Here is a 25,881-nt window from a genome sequence, read left to right on the forward strand (position 1 = left end):
CCTCTTTGTTACTCACCCCACTCAACACACTGCCTCACTGAACTTCAGAAATGGCACATGTCGTCTCCATGTTAAATTACCTGAATCTTTTTTTTTTTTTAAATACAACTCTACATTGTGAAGAAGTACAACATAAATGAAAATTGTTTGAACATTTGTTTATGGTCCCACACCATCACAAAGTAGTCATAAATTATTACTGGTTTCAGCTGCTCACAGAAACTATATCCGCATGTTGATATTTTGTGATTGCGTTGGATAATAAATGTTCGTTTTACTAGTTCTCATGCTGATAGTTGTTCTATGGAAGTGGGAATTGATTTGTGAAAAAAATTAAAATACGTGAAATATCATGAGGTGCAATTTTGAAATAGCTATTACACCAAATGACAACACTAATGTTAGTGTTGGTCTTTTTTGTTGTATCAAGTATCTTTTTCTTTACCTTAATATTACATGGTCTCTTATAGCAAATCTAGTTCATTTCCTCTGTCTCTTGTGCAGGAGAGTGGTATATTTAAAACCCAAGAAAATGTCATCTCTCTTGCTCAGAGCAGCATTTGCAATTAATGGGAAACTGAGTCCCAGTGTTTTATTTCCACTCACAGGGCACAAGTGAAGCATATACAGAACATGCAGGGTTTCTGATGGCCCTTGGACTTAATGGGAATCTTATGAGCTTGGCAAGACTCAACATGTATGAATACCTTGTAAAGTGCCACGAACTGACAAGTGTTGGTCTACTTCTTGGTGTTGCTGCAACAAAGAGAGGTGAGAACATGAGATTGTGCTTGAACATCACTTTGAAGTTGTATATGTTTTCTGCAGTGTAGTTTTTTTACATTTGTTATTTTGAATTAAACTGAACCTGACTTTAGATAATTATTTTACTTATTTTATGTAGTCGTTATTGTTTGTTGTCCCTCTTCGAAACTAGATTTTAGTTATCCTCATAGTAAATAACAGTGTACTTCAGGTCAAATGAATTTGCATACCAGAGAATAGGACAGTGTTTTCTGATCTTGTGTCCAGGAAATGTAGCGCATTTTTGCTGAAATGGTGGAGTGCTCCATCGTTGTGCTGAAAATTATCATCTTGTGAACAGGTCACAGTATTACACAAGAAAAGAAATAGAAGTAATCTACTGAATTATAGACTCAGATTATTGACATCAGTTCACAGTAAAATTTTGGAATGTAAATTGTGTTTGGACATTATGATGCTTTGAAGAAAACAGTCAATTGACACATAGTAAGCACGGTTCAAATAATTATCATTCTTGGGAAACACAACTGGCCCTTTATTCACATGAAGCATTGAGTGCTCTCGTCAAGGGATTTCAAGTCAATTGGATATTTCTAATCAGACTGGGTGCCTCTGGAGTATTATCTCCATTGTGCGAGTGGGTTTGTGATTGGAGCACGCAGGGACTGGAAGGTAGAAGCCAGCAGGACAAAGCCACCAGATGCAGCATTGGGAAGCTGTGTCTGTGTCTGTGTGTGTGTGTGGGGGGGGGGGGGGGGGAAGACTGGTGGATGTGTTGGCAGAGAGTAGCATGCAGTGAGGGTGAGGGGACATGAATTTATAGGAGATGATAGGACAGAGGGGGCAAAAACTGTTGGATGATTGTGTAAATCATGAAATTCTGCTAGACAAGCTCAAGTATTGTGGCATGAGTGGGACAGTGCACAAATGGTTTAATTAGTACCTAACTGGAAGAGTGCAGAAAGTTGAAATAAGTAGTTCTCGTAACATGCAAAGATCAGCACATTCCTCAAACTGGGGAACTATCAAGAATGGGGTTCCACAAGGGTCAGTCTTGGGTCCTTTGTTGTTCTTATTATATATTAACGACTTGCCATTCTATATTCATGAAGAGGCAAAGTTAGTTCTCTTTGCTGATGATACAAGTATAGTAATCACACCTGACAAACAAGAATTAACTGATGAAATTGTCAATACTGTCTTTCAGAAAATTAGTAAGTGGTTCCTTGTAAACGGACTCTCACTGAATTTTGATAAGACACAGTACATACAGTTCCGTACAGGGAATGGTATGACACCATTAATAAATATGGACCTTAATCAGAAGCATATAGCTAAGGTAGAATATTCCAAATTTTTAGGTGTGTCCATTGATGAGAGATTAAATTGGAAGAAACACATTGATGATCTGCTGAAACGTTTGAGTTCAGCTACTTATGCAATAAGAGTCATTGCAAATTTTGGTGATAAACATCTTAGTAAATTAGCTTACTACGCCTATTTTCACTCATTGCTTTCATATGGCATCATATTTTGGGGGAATACATCACTGAGGAATAAAGTATTTATTGCACAAAAGCGTGTAATCAGAATAATAGCTGGAGTCCACCCAAGATCATCCTGCAGACATTTATTTAAGGATCTAGGGATATTCACAGTAGCTTCTCAGTATATATACTCTCTTATGAAATTTGTTATTAACAACCAAACCCAATTCAAAAGTAATAGCAGTGTGCATAACTACAATACTAGGAGAAAGGATGATCTTCACTATTCAAGATTAAATCTAACTTTGGCACAGAAAGGGGTGAATTATACTGGCACTAAAGTCTTTGGTCACTTACCAAATAGTATCAAAAGTCTGACAGATAACCAACAAGTATTTAAGAAGAAATTAAAAGAATTTCTGAATGACAACTACTCCTACTCCATAGAGGAATTTTTAGATATAAATTAAGAAAAAAAAAAGAAAAAAAATATTTAAAAAATAAAAAAAATAAAAATAAAAAATAAAGAAAAACAAAAAACACAAAAAAATAAAGTTGTTATATTAACTTAAGTATGTTGTTAAATTAACCTAATTATGTCATGTATTAGAAAATTCGACTTGTTCCACATCATTACGAAATATCGTATTCATGATCCATGGAACTAGTATTAATCTAATCTAATCTAATCTATTCTAGTATGTTATCATAGGTTGAGGGCGGGAAAATTTCAGGAGTGGAGAATGTGTTATAAGGATAACTCCCATCTACACAGTTCTTTTGCTGGTGGTGGAGGGAAGGATCCAGATGGCCCAGGTTGTGATGCAGCCATTGAAAAGGTGCTTATTAAGTTCAGCTGCATGTTGTTCTTGGCCACAGTTTGGCAGTGGCCATTGGTAATTACCAAGAATCATCGCCTATCAAACACATGGGTCCCTAATGATGTCTATCGTATGTGCAACTGGATGTCAACCATCCAACTCTGGTGGCACGAATTATGGTAAATGTTTAGGACATCATTCCTTGTGTACATGGACAAATACTCCTTTTAGCAATAGTTCCTTGGCAGGTGTCGTTCTCTTAAAGAGCAATAGTGGCGACAGTTTTGTCCCATCAACACAACAGGATAAAATGACTGTGTAATGAGTCTTTTCATGCCCTGAGGTTTTAACAGTAACAATTTTCTGCCCTTGAAATCCACTTTCATATTTGCTGTATCTCCCACTGGGAGATGCTTGATAAGGAATTATAAGACACTGGTAAATAAGAACAAGGGTTTATTACAACTGCAGTAGAGAGATTTAATAACAAAGGAAAACTCTTGTCAATAAAATAAGGAAATAATACGGCTTCTCAGACACAAACAGGTATATGACTGGAACACACCGTGAACAAACGTAATGGTACGTGAGAACTGTGCAACTGATTATCCCTAAAGACGGAGGTTGAGCGTTCGACATAGTTGGCTGGCAGGTATGCCTTGGGATATCGCTGAAAAGGTGCAGTTCCCACTGCGGTGGCTTCCAACCAGGCTCTTAATGGATTGGCCTCTAAAAACCAGCACATGAATTGGCCCAGAGCTCCGGTGGTGCAAACTGGCAATTTATTGACTTGTGCCACCATATATAGTCAGGACGAGGAGGAATTTGTGCTGATCCAGTTCCACACAAGTGATATGGTGGAGGAAATAGGCCCATGGCATGGAGGACCTCTGGTGGTGCTTGTCCTGCCATCTATCGTTCTTGTTATGATCACCACAGTCAGGGAAGCAATGCCTTGTATATATGTAAACCTGTTATGTTTCATTGTCTGAGGGCTTGCCAATTCCTTTAGACAAAAGGTGGGTACATGGCAGTATTAGATGGCACATTTCAACAATTTGTTCTTTGTACTTGGCTGGCATCTTCTGTGATACTTTGTCTTTGTTCCGCGTACAAAGCCAATATCTTTTCATAAGTTGTGAACAACATTTGTTAGTAGATATTGCATTCATTTAATGAATGACCGTTTTCAAAGAAACTGAAATTCCCATATGTCAGTTCTCTAAAATCCAAATATTGATTTTTGCTTCAGGTTGTGGCCATGTAAGAGTTCCGCTTCTCACATTGTGTTTACTGCAAGGTGCTTTCTTTAACACTTTGGAGACTGTTAGAATGTCATGAGTTCTTTGCAGTGTTGATGCTGTAATCATTAAGTTTTTCAGAGATAACATTCTCTGCAAGTATTTTCGTGCCTTTATCATATAGCTTAGCTATATACTGTAGCATTCTAAAGTGCTGTTCCATGTAGTCTCTTGTTTATTGCTTCTAGTTTGTCTGTAGTGAATTCACATCATGAGTTTTTTCTGGTTTGTGTCACCATGTTGAAGAATCAAGATGTATAAATTTACCCTAGTCTGTTAACTTTGTCTTTGTGACATGTTGTTTTCTTTTAGGCACTATGGATGTTGCGACAACAAAGATGATGAGTGTCCATATGGAAGCACTACTGCCGCCAACATCAATTGAATTAGATATTCAGCAAAATATTCAAGTAGCAGCGCTGCTTGGAATAGGTCTACTGTATGAAGGCACAGCACACCGTCGCATGGCTGAGGTTCTACTTTCAGAAATAGGTACTATTATATTGATTTATAGCTTTGTGCTTATTTTATATTAATATAAGTGTGTGTGTGTGTGTGTGTGTGTGTGTGTGTGTGTGTGTGTGTGTGTGTATTAGTAAAAGATACAAGAGGGGCAATGAAAAGACAAGGACTAGTAGAAATCCTTGGATAACACAAGAGATATTGAATATAATGGATGAAAAGAGAAGATTTAAATATGTGGTAAATGAAGCAGGCGAAAGGTAGTACCAAAGTTAAAAAATGAGTTTGACAGGAAGTGTGAAATGACTAAGCAGGAATGGAAAGAGAACAAATGTTAAGATTCAGAAGCACATATCACAGGGGGAACGGTAGATACTCTCTATAGGAAAATTAAAGAGACCTTTGGAGAAAAGAGAAGCAGCTGTATGAATATCAAGAGCTCAGATGGAAAACCAGTCCTAAAAAAGAGAAGGGAAAACTGAAAGGTGAGAGGAGTACATGGAGAGTCTATACAAGAGAGATGTATTCGAGGCCAGTGTTATAGAAATGGAAGAGAACATAGAAGAAACTGAGATGAGAGATACGATACTGCAAGAAGTATTTGACAGAGCACTGAAAGACCCAAGTTGAAAGAAGTGGACAACATGCTGTCACAGCTACTGATAACCTTGGGAGAGCCACAATAAAACTCTTCCATCTGGTGTGCAAGATATGTGAGACAGTGAGACAGGTGAAATACCCTCAGACTGCAAGACAGTATAATAATTCCAATTCCAATGAAAGCAGTTGCTGGCAGGTGTGAATATTACCAAACTGTTAGTTTAATGAATCATGACTGCAAAATATTAGCACAGATTCTTTACAGAAGAATGGTAAAATTGGTTGAAGTTGATCTTGGGGAAGGTCAGTTTGGATTCTGGAGAAATGCAGGAACATGTGAGGCCGTACTGACCCTTTGACTTCCTTTAGAAGATAAGTTAAGGGAAGGCAAACCTGCATTTATAGCATTTGTAGACTCTGAGAAAGCTTTTGAAAGTGTTGACTGAAATACTCATTGAAATTCTGAAGGTAGCAGGGGTAAGAAACAGGGAGTGAAAGGCTATTTATAACTTCTACATAAACCAGATGGCAGTCATTAGAGTTGAGGTGAATGAAAGAGAACCAGTTGTTGGAGAAGGAAGTGAGACAGTGTTATAGCCTGTTGCTGATGCTTTTCAGTCTGTACATTGAGCAAGCAATAAAGGAGACCAAAGAAAAATTTGGAGTAGCAATTAAAGTCGAGGGAGAAGAAATAAAAACTTTGAGGTTTGCTGGTGACACTGTAATTCTGTCAGAGACAGCAAAGGTCTTAGAAGAGCAGTTTGAAGTGAATGGGCAATTTTTTGAAAGGAGAATATAAAATGAACAAAGTAATAGATGAATTTTGCCATTTGAGCAGCAAAATAACTGATGATGGCCAAAGTAGAAAGGATGTAAAATGTAGACTGGATGGCAAGAAATGCGTTTCTGAGGAAGAGAAATTTCTCAGGAGTGTAGCCATCTATGGAAGTGAAACATGGATGATGTACAGTTTAGACAAAAACAGAATAGAAGTTTTAGAAATGTGACGCTATAGAAGAATGCTGAAGTTTAGACTGGTAGATCACGTAACTAATGAGGTGGTAGTGGGAAGAAAAGAAATTTATGGCACCACCTGACTAGAAGAAGGGATCAGTTGTTAGGACGCATTCCGAGACATCAGAGGGATCACCAGTTTAGTACTTCAGGGAAGTGTGGGGGTAAAAATTGTGGAGGGAGATCAAGAGATGAATACAGGAAGCAGACTGAATAGGATGTAGGGTGCAGTAGTTATTTGGAGATGAAGAGGATTGTACAGGATAGAGTAGCACAGAGAGCGGCATCAAACCAGATCTTCGGACTGAAGACCACAACAACAAAGATGCTGTTATGGAAACATGGTGCTTTGTGTTAGTGTATGGTAACGAATGCTTGCAACTATGCTGAGTTCCTTGTTATGCAAAAGTATGATAATCTGTGTTGATCATCTTACCATTTAAGCCCTATGTTATTAACTACATAAAAAGCCTAATGAATACTGCATGTCATTAACTAATTAGTTCGCCTGATACATTGTTGATCAGATAGGAATATTGTTGCTCATGAAGTACTAGTTCAAGTACTTAGTACTGTGGTCCTTTTCAACATTAAGGGGCAAAAGATATTAAGTTTGAAAGCTAAGAATTGTATATTCACTCCTGTATTTGTTTTTGCCATGATCACACACAGTGTGAAAAATGCAAGTCCGCCTATTATTCACGCAGAGTATTTACACCGGTTCTTCATATACAAGCATCATGTACTTTGCTGGTTTTATTGAAAAAGACACATTGAATTTATTCGAAGAACATAATAATTCTTGGATATAAAAGTAAAGCAGTCATCAGTGAGGAGGCTACATTGAAAACTACAGTTATATTGTAGGTGATAAATCTTTCTCCCTCTAGCCTGTGAACTGACTTATCAAGCCAATTGTGCATGGACCTACAATTCAGTATTGAATCCAAGTCATTGTTCTGTTGTACATTTTTTAGGTACACAAACCAATGCCAAAAGTGAAAGTATCAGAAGATGACAGGAAAATGTTATCAAAGACCATACGGAAATGGAAATGAGCGTTTGACGTCATTGGCCAGGAGGCCCCTTAGTAAGGGCTGGTTCGGCCGCCTTGGTGCAAGTCTTATTACATTTGATGCCACATTGGGCAACCTGCGCGCCTGATGGGGACGAAATGATGATGAAGACAACACAACACCCAGTCCCTGAGCAGAGAAAATCCCCAACCCCGCCGGGAATCGGACCCAGGCCCATAGGATGGCAATCCGTCACACTGACCACTCAGCTATCGGGGCAGAAGAGAATCACAGTCTGAACTATTGGAGTGGATGGGTTGGGTCTTGCATCAGTTCACAAAACAGAGATAGAACAGAACACTGACATTAAATATTTTACTTGTTCTGGAACTTTGGTTGTTGTGACAGATTGATCCATACTGTATGCCAATGTCCTGGTTAGGTTGAAATGTGATTGTTTGCTTATGAGGTGACAGAGCCCAAAAATCTGATGTCTCAATAATAACTATAATTATTGTTATGGTGAAGATGCGTTTTTGCTTTTCAGTGAGTGGTTTACATTAACCATTTCCATTATGTCATGGATCAAAGCAGACAAATGGTGTCTGGCCATTCACTATTTCCTTTGGATTTATAGTGTAACACTTGCACACTGAACCAACCTTATGATATGACAAAACAGAAACTTGGCACGTATCTAGTATCATGAGCTTACTTTGTGACATTTGAAAGCCAATTTGTCATAGTATTGTATGAGAATATGCTTATTCATTTATTTATATAATAAATTCTGTATTGAAATTAAGTTTTGGGGTCATTTATACTGCATGTCAAAAAAAGTGAAACAACGAGAATGGGAAGAGGTCACAATATGAAACTTCATGTAAGAGAGGGCATGTGATGTTATTGTAGTGATTGCAAAATTGAGTCAAATTTACAAAGAACTTGGCAGTAAGAGCCCACTTATCAAGATGATTCTACAACCCTTCTGTCCTGATTGCATGAACTGTTTCTGATAGGAAGGGTGTCATAAGGCAACTGTATCCTCTCATGAGGCAAGCTAGCCCACAACAATTATAATGGATATTCTGAATACTAGCATTGGGACAGAGTTGACACCTGAGCTGAACACACACATTTTCTATCAAGAACTGATCTGAGGTTCTTGCTGGCTGTGGGAATACTTCAACATCATGGAGACAGTTCATGGAGACAGTTCATGGAGACGTCCCACGTGTGGATGAGCATTGTCACTGTCCTGTTGAAAACTGGCTCCACAATACTGCCATATAAGAGGCAATACACAATAACGTAGGATGTCCCTGATGTAGATTGTGCTGTCAGAATACCCTTAGTTGCTACCAGCTGTGACCTGAAATTGTACCCATTGGCTCTCCACACCATAATGCCAGGAGTAACAAGGCTTTGCTTTTCCAGAACAATCGAAGAATGGGACCTCACCTCCGGTCACCTCCATACTTGTTGATTTTGAGATAAAATATTTTTAATTGTTTAAACCAAATATTTTAGAGCTACAAGATTCAATGCACTAAAAATGCGTATACTCACTAATGCTGTTCATCCAGGATAGTGCAGAACCACAATGCATTGCTGAGCACAATACATTGCCATTCGTCAGCAATCTGTGGTTCCCAGTCCTGGCACCACTCCATGGCGTTAACAGCAGCCTATGCACGAGACGGTAATTTCCTAGTCTGGCTGCTGCTAGTTTCCGGCCAACGGTGTGGAGTGACATAGTAAGTTACAGAGAGTCCGTTACTTCTTCTTGGATGGCAAATGCAGATGTGAAGGAACTGCAGTGTGCTTGGGCACTATATGGTGATTGTGACTTGTGGCGGTCAAATGCATTCAGCCAGAACCTTGGCTTGGAGTTCTGATGAAGTCAAATATCACGCCACTGTCATATCCTAATTCCCCACAAATCTGTATTTTGCATGATTTGACCATCAGGCCAAGTTGAGACCCTCTTTCAAACTTTGTCACATGTTGATAAAGCTGCCTCGCATGAGTAATGAACATCTCCGTACCCTTTACTTGACATCTGACACTATTCTTGCCCCATATGTACCCTAACAGGCCTGATAACAACACTAAAAGCAAACTGCACTAATGCACTCTGGTGACCATTCTACCTGTCACAGAGAATTGCTACTTTAATTATTTATGTACCCACTGATGGTATATATGTTAACGAAGTTACGTTGACATCTGGCCATGGCTTCCAGGGTCTTAACTTTTTTGGTCAGGCAGTGTATAAATCAGTTCACCAATTACATTAACACTGTAGAACATCCACTGTTTGTGTTTTTTTTCATTTAATAATATTTGATAATCCAATAGCATTAGAAGTATATATTGCAAAATCACTTTACTGTTTGCATGTTATATAATCATAACATTGAGTAATCTCTGCACTGTTACAGAACATTCTGAAGTATGTCTTTCTGATGTATGAGTATACTGTCTGTCCAGATAGTAAACATTGTTTGTAAAAAGTGGGCAGGTGCCAATAAATGTGTCACCGCACCATGAGCTTATTAAGTCAAGTTTGTAAAATTAATAACTCTGATGTTGTGTATATAAGAATAAAGTGACTGATATATGGAGAAATGTTGGAACAGGGAAGACAACACCAACCCTAGAACTTATTTTAGTAGATAGATTGAAGAAACACAAATCTATATGCATGGCATTTGTAGATTTAGGAGAAGATTTTGGCAATATTGAGTAGAATATGTTTATTGGAATTCCAAATTTATAAGAGATAAAATACAGGTAGTGAAAGATTATTCGCAATTCACAGAAACCACACGGAAGTCGCATGAGTTGAAGGACATGAAAGGGAGGCTGTAATTGAGAAGGGACTGAGATAAGGTTGCAGCTGGTTCTCTTGTTATTGTCTGTAGACAGTGAGAAATTGAGAAAGAGTATTAAAGATTAGGGATAAGAAATAAACAGAGTAAGATTCAGCAAAAGATTGCAAAGTTCTTGGATGACTGGTTGAATGGGAAGGATAGTGTCTTGGAAAGAAGTTACAATATGAATATCAATAAAAGCAGAATGATGTTAATTGAGTGTAGTTGATTTAAATCTGATACTGAGTTACTGACCATGACTAAAGTAGAGATGACATACAATCAGACTGGAAATAGCTAAAACAAGCTTTTCTGAAAATGAGATGTGTATTGACACCTAATATAAATATAGTGTTTGGTAGACTTTTCTGAAAGTGTTTGTTTGAAGTGTAGCATTATATGGAAGTGAGATAGCACAGGTGGGAGGAGACTAGAAGTTTTCAAAATGTGAGTTACAGAAGAATGCCGAGGATTAAATGGATAGATGGGTCACTTAGTGAATATGTACTGAATTGAATTGGAAAGAAAATAGCTGTTCAGCACTATCTGACTGAAACTGTTTGTTCGCAGAAGTGATCACTTGTGACTATGAGAAGTGATTATGAGCATAGTTACATGATTAATCTCTGTATGGGCAGTGTTATGGAAGCGCGTCCATGACAAGGTGACAATAGGCGTCTATTGACTGATCCACTTGGAATGAAATTAGTCGCTTATAGTTGCTTGTTGCTAGTACCCATCTGCTGCAGTCACTTGTTATGGATGAAGATTGTGAAAAATGATTAGTATAGTGAGCTTCAGCACTTTCAGTTTGTGGTTGCTATTGTATTTCCACAGTATACTGCTAAACTTTTTTAGCAACAACAAAATTTTACACATTTAACAGTCAAATTAGCAAAACCTGTGTTGACCTGAATACATGTTGGAAGCATTTGCCACTTATTGTTTTTGATACCGTAGATAGACTCAGTAACTTACTGTGTCTTTGAAAGGCATTTATCAAAATGTTGCTTTTGATGGCCAAAGCTGTGATGCAGAAAATGACCATGTTAGATATTTTAAGAGGATATACTTCATTATGTATTAATCAAAGAACTTTTGGGGCTTGTTCTTGAAATCCTCACGATGATGCTGGATATCTCCCATAGATTTCTTTTTAACTAGTTTTGGTTTACTCAACACTTACAATTTCCTTTACCAGTTTGCATCAGACTCCTTGTCAGGTATGCATTGTCCAAAAAGTAAGTCATATCCACAGAATTCTCACTCTCTGCAGTGTTTTGATCAACTGCCTACGGACACCAGTCACAATCTGAGAGCTTTGTGGGTCACTTACAGCAGATTATACCATTCATTGGACAATTCAGGTCACATATAATCATGTCCTCCCATAGTCTGGCACCAGCAGCCAGAGACAATGATCATGTGTGTGTGAGTTGTGCTTTTTTGAATATGTGTGTGTTTTCTACTTGAAAAAATACTTTTCAGCCAGAAGATCCAATGTCTCATTTGTGGCAAGTAGCATAATGTTGTCTTTATTCCATCCTGGATTTTCTGTTGTTTGATTATTTTCGTAGTAGCTTATTCAAGTTGACAAGCGACTTAGGAGAATGGATAAGTTGATAGGACACATCCAAAAACAGCAACAGCTATGTAGATCAAATTTGGGGGAATTGCAATAAGATATTGTTCTTCCTTCAGTATTTTCAAGTAATGCACACATCATTTTCACTGCTACTGTGGACAAAAGATAAAGGAAGCAGGGTGGGTCAAAGTTTAACGTTACATCATAACTGAGCTCTCTCACATTTGGTGTGTTTGGTTGTCAAGTGTTACTTGCTATCAGTGATGTGATGCTCTCATTTTTTCTTCTGAAATATCTGGTATCAGATTGCTGCAGAGATTGAATGCCCACCAGAGGAGATGGACCTTGATAGCCGATAGACGGCACTGTGGCTGTGCTGCATGCACATTAAGAGCGGGACACCATCTCACCACAGGAGTGCACCGGCTGGTATTTAGGCACACAGCCAGTCAGTTCAGTGTTCGTACTTGGTACCCCAGATTGACCTTTGCTGTACTAGAATTGTTGGATAGCTACCTTGTGTGTCACCTGATTACTCTCTCTGGTTGCATCTTGGATTTGTCTCTTTGCTGTTCTTGATCTTACTGTCATCGTTGTGGCAACTGCTTTGTACAATGCCTCAGTGCCATAATGTTTTTAACGTTATTCTGGTGTGTTTTCTAGTCCATTGTCTGTCTGTTGCATATTATTCTCCGTACTGTTGGTATAGGTTACTCATCTGCAGGCAGCTCTCCCACCTGGCAGCTCCCTTCGATTCCGCATTCACCAGTGTGTTCACCAATATCCTGAAATTAAGTGAAACTTGGTAATGCCTGGAGCAGGTCACCTTCTTGTCATTATGACATCTTAAGTTACACGCCTATGATGGCACCCCCAGATCATGGGCGAATACCCAACCAGTGGTAGCTCATTTGTTCTTCTTTACAGGACGACCACCTGGTCCAGAAATGGAGAATAGTGATGATCGCGAGTCCTACTCTTTGGCAGCTGGCTTGGCTTTGGGGCTTGTTGTACTGTGCCAGGGGCAAGAACTAGATGGCCTCAATGACCTTGCTATACCAGACAGACTACACCATTATATGGTGGGTGGACATCGCCGGCCCCTTACAGGTCTGTTCTTTAATTTGGCATGCAATCTGGGATACTAACAGCTAATTTTGTGTGTTCCTATTAACAAAAATCAGTGTGCTTGATTTAGGCTCCCAAAAAGAAAAGTATAAATCTCCAAGCTACCAGATTCGTGAAGGTGATGCTGTTAACATTGATGTCACAAGTCCAGGTGCCACCTTAGCTTTGGGAATGATGTTTTTCAACACTGGAAACAGGTTTGTGGAGAACAAATATTTTTCTAAAAAAATATATACTCACAAACCAAGGCTTATGTATTTGTGTTTAATTTCAGGGCAGTAGCAGATTGGATGAAAGCTCCAGATACACAGTACCTCCTTGATTTTGTGCGCCCAGATTTCCTATTACTTAGGATTGTGTCTCGGTCACTTATATTGTGGGATTCAATACTACCTACTGTAGAATGGGTGGAATCAAATGTTCCTGAGAGTATTCGTCCATATTGTTTAGTAAAACCACCAAGAATTCCACCTCAGAATATTGATTATGAAACAATGAAGTAAGTATATCATCTTCTAGAGTTTGATTGTTTTAGTGGCATTGATGGACACTACATTAAGTATAGACTGTGGTTTCAGTAAATGTAACCTTCAGTATTCCTATTCCTAAATCACATCAAGCAAATATAGAATGATTTGTGCGACAACACAATCACCAGTTTCCTTCTTCATCCTAGTCCATCTCCGTCAGTGCTTTGTCTCTGACAACCTCGGTGTTGATGTGATGTGGAACTGTAAAATACTTCCCTTCAGTTTTGTTGCCTGTATCCTGATATTTACTGTAGAATACCATAGGCATTATAAGTTCCTTCCTACCATGTCATGGTAGTCCAGAGCTCTCTTGGAGTTAGAATAATTATGTGCATATCACTTGTGGCTAAAGGTCTCTTGAGTTTCTGCTGCACAGGAAACATCCAATATTAAATTCTACAATATATAATTACAAAGATACAGTATTTTTGACAGTATTTACCTTTAGCAGGCAAAATTCCAGCACTGCCTATTAACACATGTAAAAGTAAAAACACTTATAATAGTTTTTGGAACTATTAGTTCAGGGAGGAAAGAGGGCATACTGGTGAAGGTTACAAAGTAACAGTGGGAAACTCCCCAGGATGAGAGGAGCCCACCTGTTATGAAGATGAGAGATAAGCTCAAATTCCCTTTGTCATCACAACTGAAGGTCAGCTATTCTGTCTCATTTTAATTTTAATGCCTGCAAGGATTCAGAAACAACATTTATGATATCCCATGTGCTGCTTTGTACCCCAATGAGCAGGTTTTGTGTCACTGCAGTGATAAGCAAATGAGGGAGGAGTTTTGAGAATGGAAACAAAGCTCATGGTACAGTTTTCTATTTTTATATTAATGGATGTGAGTAAAAATTACAGTGCATAGCAAAATGAGGGCACTTGCAATAAAAGTTGAAAAAAAATCCCTGTTTTATAGCTCCAGTCTGTGACTTTAATCATACAATGCTTTTCTCATAACTTCAGGATATTTAAGCTCCACACCAATAAAATCTGGCTCAGGTCATATCTTAAAATATGCACTGTGCTGTATACATATACATCTTGCAGCACTGCCTCATGCCTGCTTACTTCAGGTACAAAGGAAAGTTGTATGAAGAATCAGGTGTTGTGACTGTCAGCTGCACACTGTCACCAGCAAGAGCAAATCTGTTTATGGAGGCTTTTGAATATACAGCAATTTCTTCTACCAACACGTGCCCTAGATGCTGGTTTCTTACTGTAGAAAACACATTTAATTATATCAAAAGGAGAATTCACTCGCAGAAAATGTAAAATTACAATGAGTAGGACTCACTGGGCAGTACTTACCTGGAGATAGTGGAACTACAGTACTGTCAGTAAATGTATGTACAAGTGAAAGAAAAAAAACTATTCATAAGATATGGAACTGTCAGATCCTTCCCCAGGAAGGAAAGAGGGTTTGGTTTTGTAAGGTTGGAAAGGAGGGGTGAGTCAGTCGGACCTTAGGTTGAGAGGGAGTCATCTTAAAGGGTTTGGTTTTGTAAGGTTGGAAAGGAGGGGTGAGTCAGTCGGACCTTAGGTTGAGAGGGAGTCATCTTACAAAGAATGGAAAGAGCGCACCGTTTGCACAGTCAGTGATGTTTGTGTGGAAATGTGGGTTCTCTCAACCTGGAATTTGAGCAACTATTTGAAATTATCCCTTTTTTATCATTATCTCCCCTTGTAATTGGACAACACATTTGTTATTTGGTCACAGGGAGCAGCTAAAATACTTGACTTCCACCAGCATTTAGACCAGCAGCATAGTAATACATGATTTAAAGAACAGTGTGCTGGCCTTTCATGAATGTAGAAGTCTACAGAACATGTGATGACACTCCTGGGCACAGTGTGTTTAAGAAGGCCCTTGTATTGCCAATATCTGAACACTTTGTCTCACTGTTGTGTAAATCAGAAGGTTTGGTGGTCCATATGTAACTACGAGAGCACACTGAGTGAGTGATGCAGGAAGTTTGAGAAGCTGAACTATAGAAGCTGTTAAACACTGACAGGTCAGCTGGATATAAAAATAACATCATCTAATAAATTATGAAAACACGGGGTTAAGTGAAGAGCAACAAAGAGGAAGAACAGTTGCGAGTGACCCAGTTACAGTCCATGCAGTGTGTGACTAACAGGACAAGAAATATTCTGTGCAGAGGGGGGGTATCAGGTTAGATTACAATCTAAAATATCCCATGTTACTATAAAGATGAAATCAACATGCTTCTCATACCAAGTGTGTATGAGCTCGATTGTGAATGTTGACTTGTCTCTGTTAGTGAGGGAAGAGATAGTACTAATGTCGTGACCAGATGAAACTACTTTCAGCCAACCATAACTGTGGCTTCTCTGATTGTTCTGGAAAAAGGTCCATCAAACTAGAACATGTGGAAATATGTTTCTTTTATTACTAAATGAATAAAAGATTTTCTTAATGGTGACACATTTCTTTGCCACAGGAGTGCTTGGTAATTGATAATTGTCATTGAGTATGAAAGCATCACATGATGCACTAATTAATGAATTGTTCTCTTGACATAAAATGTTTGACATCATAACAGTACAAGTTCATCTGAAACTTCAACAAACACTATGATGCTGACTGCTGTAGTTGAAGTCTTATATTTGACCTCTTGTATGCTTGAATCTGTACTGACATCAGCATGAGGGCGCTCCTATGCTGAGGGATGAGGCACGGTCTTCAGGACCGTGTCTGATTCATTGTTGTGGTTTGCAGCAAGCCCTCCCTAATGTCTGTAGCATCGATTCACATTGCCGACTTTGGTGTGGCACCACAATCTCTGGGTGATACAACAATTAACGTATTTGTACCAGAAAATGAGTACTACACACAGTTTGGTCAGCATAACAGATTAACAGTGACAGAACATCGAGACAGGTGTAGCACATTCGTACAATAGGACAAGACCTTGATTAAGCCAACCAGCCACTTATCACCAAGAGGAAGATAAAAAAGACTATCAAGACAGCAAAGCAAATGACCAACTTGAACTGCATGAACAGCTGTAAACCCTTGTTGTCCTGATTGTCTCCCTTTGATCCTATCATTCAGTCAAAACATTGTCTGCCAAGACATCCCTGCCATTTGACAACTGCTTAGGATTCCACTCTGATAAAGGCTGCCTGCAACAGTAGCTGAAGTGTGAGTAGTTTTCTGTTACATTACGACAGTCAGAAGAATTTTACTGAAATAGACTCCAGTTGTGAATGCTTACACTCTTTCAGATTTCATCTAGTTTGCATATATGTTCATGTGTAGTAATCAGCTTCTTACTCATTTCATCACTTCAAGCTATTTTTATACCAATCATTAGTGTCATGGCTAAATCCACTTTCTGAACTTCCCTGGCATGGAAACTGTGTGCCAGACTGTGATACAGCTCTTTATTTCAGGTAGATGAGATTTTAGCAGTAAGGCATTCTATAATTTTTAATGGACAACCCGGAGGCTTCAGTACACTCTGCCTCTAGTGTGTTCTTTCAAAACCCCTAGTGGTTCTCTTCTGCTTATGGGATTAGACAAACACTAGTTGGAGAATAAATATCTACACCTACATCTATACTCAGCAAACCACTGTGAGGTGCATGCTAGAGGGTGCATCCACTAGCACAAGTTATTAGGTTTTCTTCCTGCTCCATTCATACGTGGAGCACAGAAAGAATGATTGTTTAATGTCTTTGTGCATGCAGTAATTATTCTAATCTTGTCCTCACGATCCGTAAGTGAGCAATACGTAGGGGATCGTAGTATATCCCTAGAGTAACCATGTAAAGCCGATTCTTGAAACTTTGTTAATGGACTTTTTTTCAAGGTTTACATCTGTCATCAAGAGTCTGCCAGTTTAGTATCTTTGTGACACTCTCCCATGGATTAAACAAACTTGTGACCATTCTTACTGCTGTTCTCTGTATATGTTCGATATCGCCCGTTAGTCCTATCTGGTATGGGTCCCACACACTTGAACATTATTCTAGAACCAGCCACCCAAGTGATTTATAAGGAATCTCTTTTATAGGCTGATTGTACTTCCCCAATGATGTACCAATAAACGGAAACTACTACCTGCTTTACGCACGATTGAACCTGTGTGGTCATTCCATTCATATCCCTACAAAGTGTTGCATCCAGGCACCCATACCAGTTGACTGATTCCCATAGTGACTCAGTGATATTATAGTCATTTTTTCATTTTGTGAAGTGCAAAAATTTTCATTTTTGAACATTTTGAGCAAGTTGCCTATCTCTGCATTAGATTGAGATCTTATCAAGATCTGACAATATTTATGCAACTTCTCTCAGATATTACTTCATTATAGATAACTACATCATCTGCAAAAAGCCTGATTTTACTGTTAATATTGTCTGCATGCTTATGAATATACGAAATGAACATCGGGGCACACCCGAAGTTACTTCCATGTCTGACAATGGCTCACCATCCAAGATAACATGCTCTGTCCTCCCTACCAAAAAGTCCTCAATCCAGTCACAAATTTCACTTGATACCCCACATGATTGTACTTTTGACAATAAGCGTAGGTGTGGTACTGAGTCAAATGCTTTTTGGAAATCAAGAAACACTGCAACTACCTGGTTGCTATGACCTAAAGCTTTCAGTATGTCACGTGAGAAAAGTATGAGTTGGGTTTCACATGATCTATGTTTTCGAAATCTGTACTGCTTGGCATTGAGGAAACATTCTGTTCAAGATACCTCATTATGTTTGAGCTCAGAATATGTTCTAACATTTTATAACAAATCAGTACTAAGGACATTGGACAGTAGTCTTGTGGATCACTTGTGCTACCGTTCTTGTAGACAAGTGTGACCTGTGCTTTTTTCCAAGAACAAGGCACAGTTCATTGTTCGAGAGATCTACTATAGATTATATATAGAAGAGGGGGCTAACTCAGCAGCAAATTCAGTATAGAATCTGTCAGGGTTTCCATCGGGGCATGGAGATTTGTTCAATTTTAACAATATCAGTTGTTTCTCAACACCACTGACAACAATACTTATTCCATTCATCCTTTCAGAGGTTTGAGGATTAAACTGGGGAAATTCTCCTGGATTTCCCTTTGCAAAGGAACATTTGAAAATGGAGTTAAGCATTTCAGCTTTCTCTTTGCACCCTCAGTTGCAGTTCCTGTCTCATTTGCTAGGGACTGGACACTAACTTTGGTGCCATGAACAGCCTTTATATATGACCAGAATTTCTTTGAATTTTGTGGAATATCATTTGACAGTATTCTGCTAAGGTAGTCATTGAAGGCATCAAGCATTGCTCTCTTGACACCCAAACAGTTTTCATTCGGCATCTCTCTCTCTATAGCCCTACACTTTGTTTAATACTTCTTATGCAGCTCTTTAGAAGTTTCTGTACAATGACTGTGTACCATGGAGGTTCCCTCTTATTATGAAATGTTCTACTAGGTACATATCTGTTTAGTGCATGGTCAACTATTCTTTTAAACTTGAGCCAGAGTTCTTCTGCAAGCTCCTGCTTTTTGCTGAAAGTTCCAAGTTCCTCATTAAGAAATGACACTACTGATTTTTTATCTAGTTTACTGAACATACACAAGGTGTGATTCAGAAGTTTCAAGACTGATTCATTTCTGAGTAGGGGAGCACGCGCGGACCAGTTCCGCTGGTTGGGGGAAGTAGTGAGGGATCTCAGGGAATGAACTGACGCTGCGGCGGTTGTCGCCGGAACCCTGGAGAGTGTGCATTGCTTGCAGTGTGAGTGCATGTCATTAATCTTGGTCGAAAAGTGGGAGAGGGAAAAATGGAGCAGCACTTGGAGCAGCATTATGCGATTAAGTTTTGCATGCGACTGAACAAAACCGCCACGGAGACTCCCGGTATGATTCAAGAGGCCTTAAGGAAAAAGGCATAACCTGTGCAATGGTTTTCATGTGGCACAAACATTTCAAAGATGGCCACATGAATGTTGAAGACAATGACCACTCTGGGAGGCCATCATCTAGCTGACTTTTAAACAATGACCGTTGTCTTAGTACTAGATTAATTGCCGATGAACTGCGACTCAGAGTATGGTGTGGAGGATTGTGATGGAGAATTCGATGATGCGAAAAGTGTGTGCCAAACTGGTGCCAAAAGTTTTGTCAGTGGATCAGAAGAAATGGCACATGACTGTTTGCCAGGAAATGCTCCAAAGGTTGAATGTTGATCCAAATTTTCTGGAGAAAGTGGTTACTGGTGATGAGATCTGGGTCTACAAGTACGATCCTGAGTCGAAGCGTCAGAGCTCAGAATGGCACTGCTTCCTCGCCAAAGCCCAAGAAAGCTCCCATGAGCAAGTCGTGTGTGAAGTGCATGCTAATTGTTTTTTTTTATGGTAAAGGAGTGATTCACAAGGAGTTTGTTGCTTGTGGACAGACTGTCACAGGTGACTTTTACACTGGAGTGCTCTGCCGCTTGAGGGATCGAGTTCACCATATCCGCCCAGAGATCAAGGGCAATTGGATCCTCCACCATGACAACGCGCCCGCTCACACGTTGCACGCTGCCGCCGAAGTTTTGGTCAAGTTGAACGTGACAACACTGCCGCAGCCACCCTACAGCCCCAACTTGACTCCAAGTGACTTTTTCCTTTTCCCCTGAATCAAGACACACCTAAAAGGAAAGCAATTTGACTCCATCAATGCCATCCAGCAGGCTTCGATGAGAGCCCTTGACAGCATGACACCCGAGGCCTTCCAGAAGGGCTATGAACAGTGGAAGATGTGCTGGCAGCGCTGTGTTGATGCTGAAGGATCATGTTTTGAAGAATTGTAGCCCACTGTACTTAAATGTCCAATAAATTTCTAGGTCTGAGTTAAGGCTTGAAACTTATGAATCACCCCCTATATATCTTTCTGCTTGTTTTAGGTGTCCTGTGTACTTTGGTAATTATTGTTGCCATAAATGCGTCATGGTCACTGATACCCATTTTAAAATGAACATCCTCGAATGCGTCAGGTCTATTTGCTGCCATTAGATCTGATGGATATGAAAGAAATAGTTTAAGCACTGTTTTATGATTGGTTCCAGAATTTCATTCAGAAGTTGTATTTATTTTTCCTGTGTCTTGTATCTATCTTTCCTGTGTCATGTACATATTTACAGAAATAAAATTCAATCAATTACCTGAATTAATTGATTGAACAGAAGAATGGCTTGAGCCAGGGAAGTGCACTTTCACCATTACTCTTCATTGTAGTGATGAATGATATAATGAGTGCAGTAGCACAAGTAAATGGTGAAAGAAAGATGAAAGCTATGGTTTTTGTAGATGATCTGATTATTTGGAGGAATAAGGAGGAGGAGGAGGAAGTACAAGAGCAGTTGGACTTATGGGAACAAACAGTACGAGAATATGGGATGAAATTTAGTATAAGTAAGAGTGAGATGATTATCACAACAAGAACGAAGGAGAGAGGAACGACTGGAATAACAGTTGGTCGTGAACGATTGAGGAGAGTGGAGAGTTTCAGGTACCTAGAGAGCCTGATACAGGAAGATAAAAAAAACGACGGAGAAATAAATGAGCAGGGGAGAAAAGTAGAAGCATTTCGGAAGTGCGTCAGAAACCTGATACAGAGCAAGGATGTACCCCAAATCAGTAAAAAGGTTATATACCGGTCACACTATGTCCCGATCCTGACATAAGCATCCGCAACCTGTGTTATGAAAGGAAGAGAGAAAAGCAAAGTACAAGCTAGTGAGATGAGTACTGGAGTGACAAAGATAGACAGGTTAAGAATTGAAGGTGGAACCATTACTAGAGGAGGTAGAAAAATCAAGGCTGAGATGGTATGGGCATATTAAGTTAATGGAGGAGAGGATACCCAGGAGGATACGCAAGATGAAACTGGAAGGAAAGAGACCAAGAGGAAGACTGAGAGACAGATGGCTGAAAGGAGTGGAAGAATGTGTCCAGAAGAAAGGAGAAGACTGGACCGAGGTGAAGACGGAGAGATGGTGGCAAGACAGAAGACGACGGAGAGGCTTGTGTTCCGAACAGACTTGGCCAGAGGCTGAAAACTGTCCAAGATGATGATGACGTGAATTAATGATAATTTCCACTGTTTTTGCCATATAGAATTTGCTTCTTTTATAATTTTTACAATATATCTTTCATTGTACTAGTGTTTTATCCAAGTGAAAGGGTACCACTCACTTTAAATTCTAACATTTTGCATGTAATTAGTTTTCATTCACTAAGGAGTATCAGTTAAACACAAACACTAAAAAGGTGATACAGATGATGAATTTCAGTGTGCAATATTCTACATTTTTAATTGAGAATATGATGGATATTATCCAGGAATTGAGTTAGGAAGTAACACAAAACCCTAGATATAGGTAATGAGATAGGCCAGCATGTTAGAGAAAGAAAATGTGATAATAATGGAAACCTTCATTACAAAAGATAATGTTCTTTGCTACCTCTTTTTTAGTTCTGACAGAGTCAAAGTTATGCCACGTTTCAAAGAAGGAACACCATTTAGTGTGCTTAAAGTCTTCGTTCTCTATCTCCTTGACCTATTAAGGGAATCCAGCTGAGTTGACAAAACAATTGCTCCCATGAAATTTGTTGTAACTTTAATTTTCTTGTTAGATATGGAGACCATCTGAATGTTGTTGACAGATAATTGTGCTCCAAATCAGATTCAAACTCAGAGCTTTGTCTTTTGTTGGCACCACTCATATCATCTGAACAAATCTGGCACACTTCACAGGCTGACTTAAAATATTAGTTCAGTCAGTTTGTGTACCCTGCTTTCCCTAGACAGCACAGATGCGTTCATTGTCTAGTGCACATGGGAGAAGTGTTATCATGGAGAATGGTTTAGCTACAGGCTAAGGATAGGTGGGGTAAGAAGATCCCACTGTTGCTGCATAAAGTGCACAGATTGTGGATAAAAACTGTATGCTGCATCAGGTGTTGAACCAAGATCTTTATTTATTTTCATGGGCCATGTTGCATGGAGATTCTATGTGACAGGATGAGACAGGTACTAGCAGATAGGTGTTGATTTCATCTCTGACATGTGTTAAGACCACTCAGATGTGTAACTTCTGTCTGTGAGAAGCGAGGGCATTTGGAAAACAAAGATCTGGATTTGGGTTTCAGTACAGTTTCAGTGGTGATATGAAACTTCCTGGCAGATTGAAACTGTATACCAGACTGGGACTCAAACATGGGATCTTTGTCTTTCATGAGGCAGTGCTCTGCCAACTGAGCTACCCTAGCATGACTCATGACCCAATCTCACGGCGTTACTACTGCCAATACCTCATCTTCACTTACCATTACTGAAGAAGTAAAGCTGTGAGATTGGGCTTTGAGCCATGCTCCGGTATAGCTCAATTGGTATAGCACTTACTTGTGAAAGGTAAACGTCTTGGGTTTGAGTCTTGATCCAGCACAGAGTTTCAGTCTGTCAGTTTCAATTTGTCAGGAACATTCATTTCAGTGCTTACTCTGATGCAGACTGAAAATTTTCTTCGTGGAGTTAACCTACTGATTAGAATTTGTCAAATTAGTAATTTACATAAGGTCTTGTCAGAATGTTATGGGAACAGTTGTTGGAACATGCTTGAACACATGTGATCAGTATAATTAAGCAGAGTTCATGACTGCCAATTGATGAACAGTAGTATATTAAAAGTTCCATTAAAGATGCTCTGAAATATAATCACACAAATTTTTGCAGTGAACCTCAGTTCTCTACAAAAGAAAAGTCTGTCTATCATAGAGTGCCGATGATGGTATGTGAAGCAGAACCACACGGCATGAGAAGCTTTCAATCGCACTATAAACTTCATCTGATTTAAGTGTGCCTTGAAATATTTTTGCAGTTACCATTTCATGTCTGTATTTCACAGCTCTCAATACTCTTTAATTGTGTTTCTTATTTAACTTTTTCTCTCCAGGTTTTGACTCAAAAGTTTTTCGTGTTTGATATTTTATGATCTTATCATTATATATAATTTTCAATTGAGTTGTTCCTCCTGCAAACACACTATGTCAGAATACATTATTGTTCTTCCACTTGCATTTGCATTAGGCAGTTGTTCAATTTTTTAATGCCATTCTGTAATTTACAATTTTAAGACCAACAAAAATATTACATTATGAGTCATAAATTATAAGAAAAAACATGAAAACTTGGATCAAATAAACCTTAAAATGACACATTTGTCAGCTGTTTTATGAAGTACATGTTGTTGGTTGGTCTTATTTGTTTGCCGAATTAAAACTGTTTGTAATTGCAGGGGATGGAAGTTGTGCATTTATGCCTTGAACAAGTTATTTAAGAATGTGTGAATATAGAAATTGACCAATCTTTATCAGATTGATTTGGCAATGTTACTAGTAAATTGTAACAATCAATCCAGAGTCATTGACTGTGTCATTTGCCAGGTTTTATTAGCCAGAGTATTGTCATTATGATAGTGAATTGACTCTGAAAGTGATTCATTGAAGTGATGTTTTATTCCTTTATTTTATGCACAAAAGTATAAACTGAAACACAGTTGTGCAAAAAATTTAACCATTAGAGTGACACTGACTTGATGTGTCATAATCCTGAAAACAAATATATCTTCCCCAAAGCAATAGCGGTATTGGACATTGCCAGGATATAGTTTGTGACAGACATGCCAGGACAACATTAAATATGAGACTGTGCATACATGCATGCATGCTGTTGTGTGTGGGAGGGGAAGGTGGGCCATCACATGCATGTGGTTGAATGAATGTCAGACAGCTTTAGTACTCTGGTTATCATTTGGCAGCTGCTAAACAGATGAACAGATGCCCCTCTTGTCCTCCATGTTCTGTTAATATTATTTTCTTGCTTTTGTGTTCTGAACATGATAATAGCATTTACGTTATAAAAAAATCATTGTGACAGATTTTTCATTGGGCCAGTAGAGTCCCTACAGAGATCACACATTGATTTCTAACTGAAGAAAATCATGTCCATTCACAGAGCAGCCAGATGAGTTTAAAATTTTTCATAACTCTCCCTCTCCCTCTCTCTTGTTTGTGTGTGTGTGTGTGTGTGTGTGTGTGTGTGTGTGTGTGTGTGTGGGGGGGGGGGGGGGGGAGGGGGGGCAGCACGCGCGCGCCTATACACACATGCAAGTATGCATGCGCGTACACACCCTCGTGCACGTGCACGTGGGTTTGTGCGCGCGTGCACCTGCTTGCATGCGTGTGGGGGCGTGCATGCACACCATGCATTCGTTAGTTTAGAAGCAAAAGTAGATACTCTCATTAAGCAGTTCTAAAGGAACTAGCCTGTTTTTTTTCTTTTTTTAAATTGTGAACTAACTGTTCTCAGTATACGTTACAATGTCTCTTTTTCCTGATTTAATCCACACACTTGGTTTTTGCTCATGGATTCACCTAATTTACCATATCACACACATTTCACATATACGTCTATATTTCACATACATTGAACATATTTCACACATATTTGTACACAAGTTTCATCCAAATTCTGAGGAAACTTGTAAGTCTACTAGTAACTGACTGTTATTCAAGAAAAAGAACTGTAGCTATCTTTGTCTGAAACTCCGCTGTTTTACTCCACGAGACTCAAGAGAGGGCATTAAATGTATGTATAGTAATGAGCTGTGTGGTATGATTCTTGACCATGAAACATGATGTTATTGTTGCACTGAACAATGCAAATGAGAGGCAGATTATGCTTCATACTTTTAAAGAAAGTAAAAAGTCAGCTAATTATAGGTTATTACAAATGATTGAAGCGATTTCACAGCTCTACAATAACTTTATTATTTGAGATATTTTCACAATGCTTTGCACACACATACAAAAACTCAAAAAGTTTTTTTTAGGCATTCACAGATGTTCGATATGTGCCCCTTTAGTGATTCGGCAGACATCAAGCCGATAATCAAGTTCCTCCCACACTCGGCGCAGCATGTCCCCATCAATGAGTTCGAAAGCATCGTTGATGCGAGCTCGCAGTTCTGGCACGTTTCTTGGTAGAAGAGGTTTAAACACTGAATCTTTCACATAACCCCACAGAAAGAAATTGCATGGGGTTAAGTCGGGAGAGAGTGGAGGCCATGACATGAATTGCTGATCATGATCTCCACCACGACTGATCCATCGGTTTTCCAATCTCCTGTTTAAGAAATGCCGAACATCATGATGGAAGTGCGGTGGAGCACCATCCTGTTGAAAGATGAAGTCGGTGCTGTCGGTCTCCAGTTGTGGCATG

The 25,881-nt window shown here is 39.1% G+C and overlaps 1 protein-coding gene across 1 annotated transcript in view; it reads left to right on the forward strand.

Moving 5' to 3' along the window:
• LOC124797781 (anaphase-promoting complex subunit 1) overlaps positions 1 to 25,881 on the forward strand; it is a 349,586-nt gene that overhangs the window by 224,880 nt on the left and 98,825 nt on the right. The window contains exons 22-26 of the mRNA XM_047260813.1: positions 609 to 771; positions 4,687 to 4,866; positions 12,855 to 13,037; positions 13,126 to 13,252; positions 13,330 to 13,554. Of these exons, the coding sequence (XP_047116769.1) occupies positions 609 to 771; positions 4,687 to 4,866; positions 12,855 to 13,037; positions 13,126 to 13,252; positions 13,330 to 13,554 (878 nt within the window). The remainder of the gene's footprint in view (positions 1 to 608; positions 772 to 4,686; positions 4,867 to 12,854; positions 13,038 to 13,125; positions 13,253 to 13,329; positions 13,555 to 25,881) is intronic.

This window comes from Schistocerca piceifrons, chromosome 1 (genome assembly GCF_021461385.2).
Source record: "Schistocerca piceifrons isolate TAMUIC-IGC-003096 chromosome 1, iqSchPice1.1, whole genome shotgun sequence".
Lineage (NCBI taxonomy): Eukaryota > Metazoa > Arthropoda > Insecta > Orthoptera > Acrididae > Schistocerca > Schistocerca piceifrons.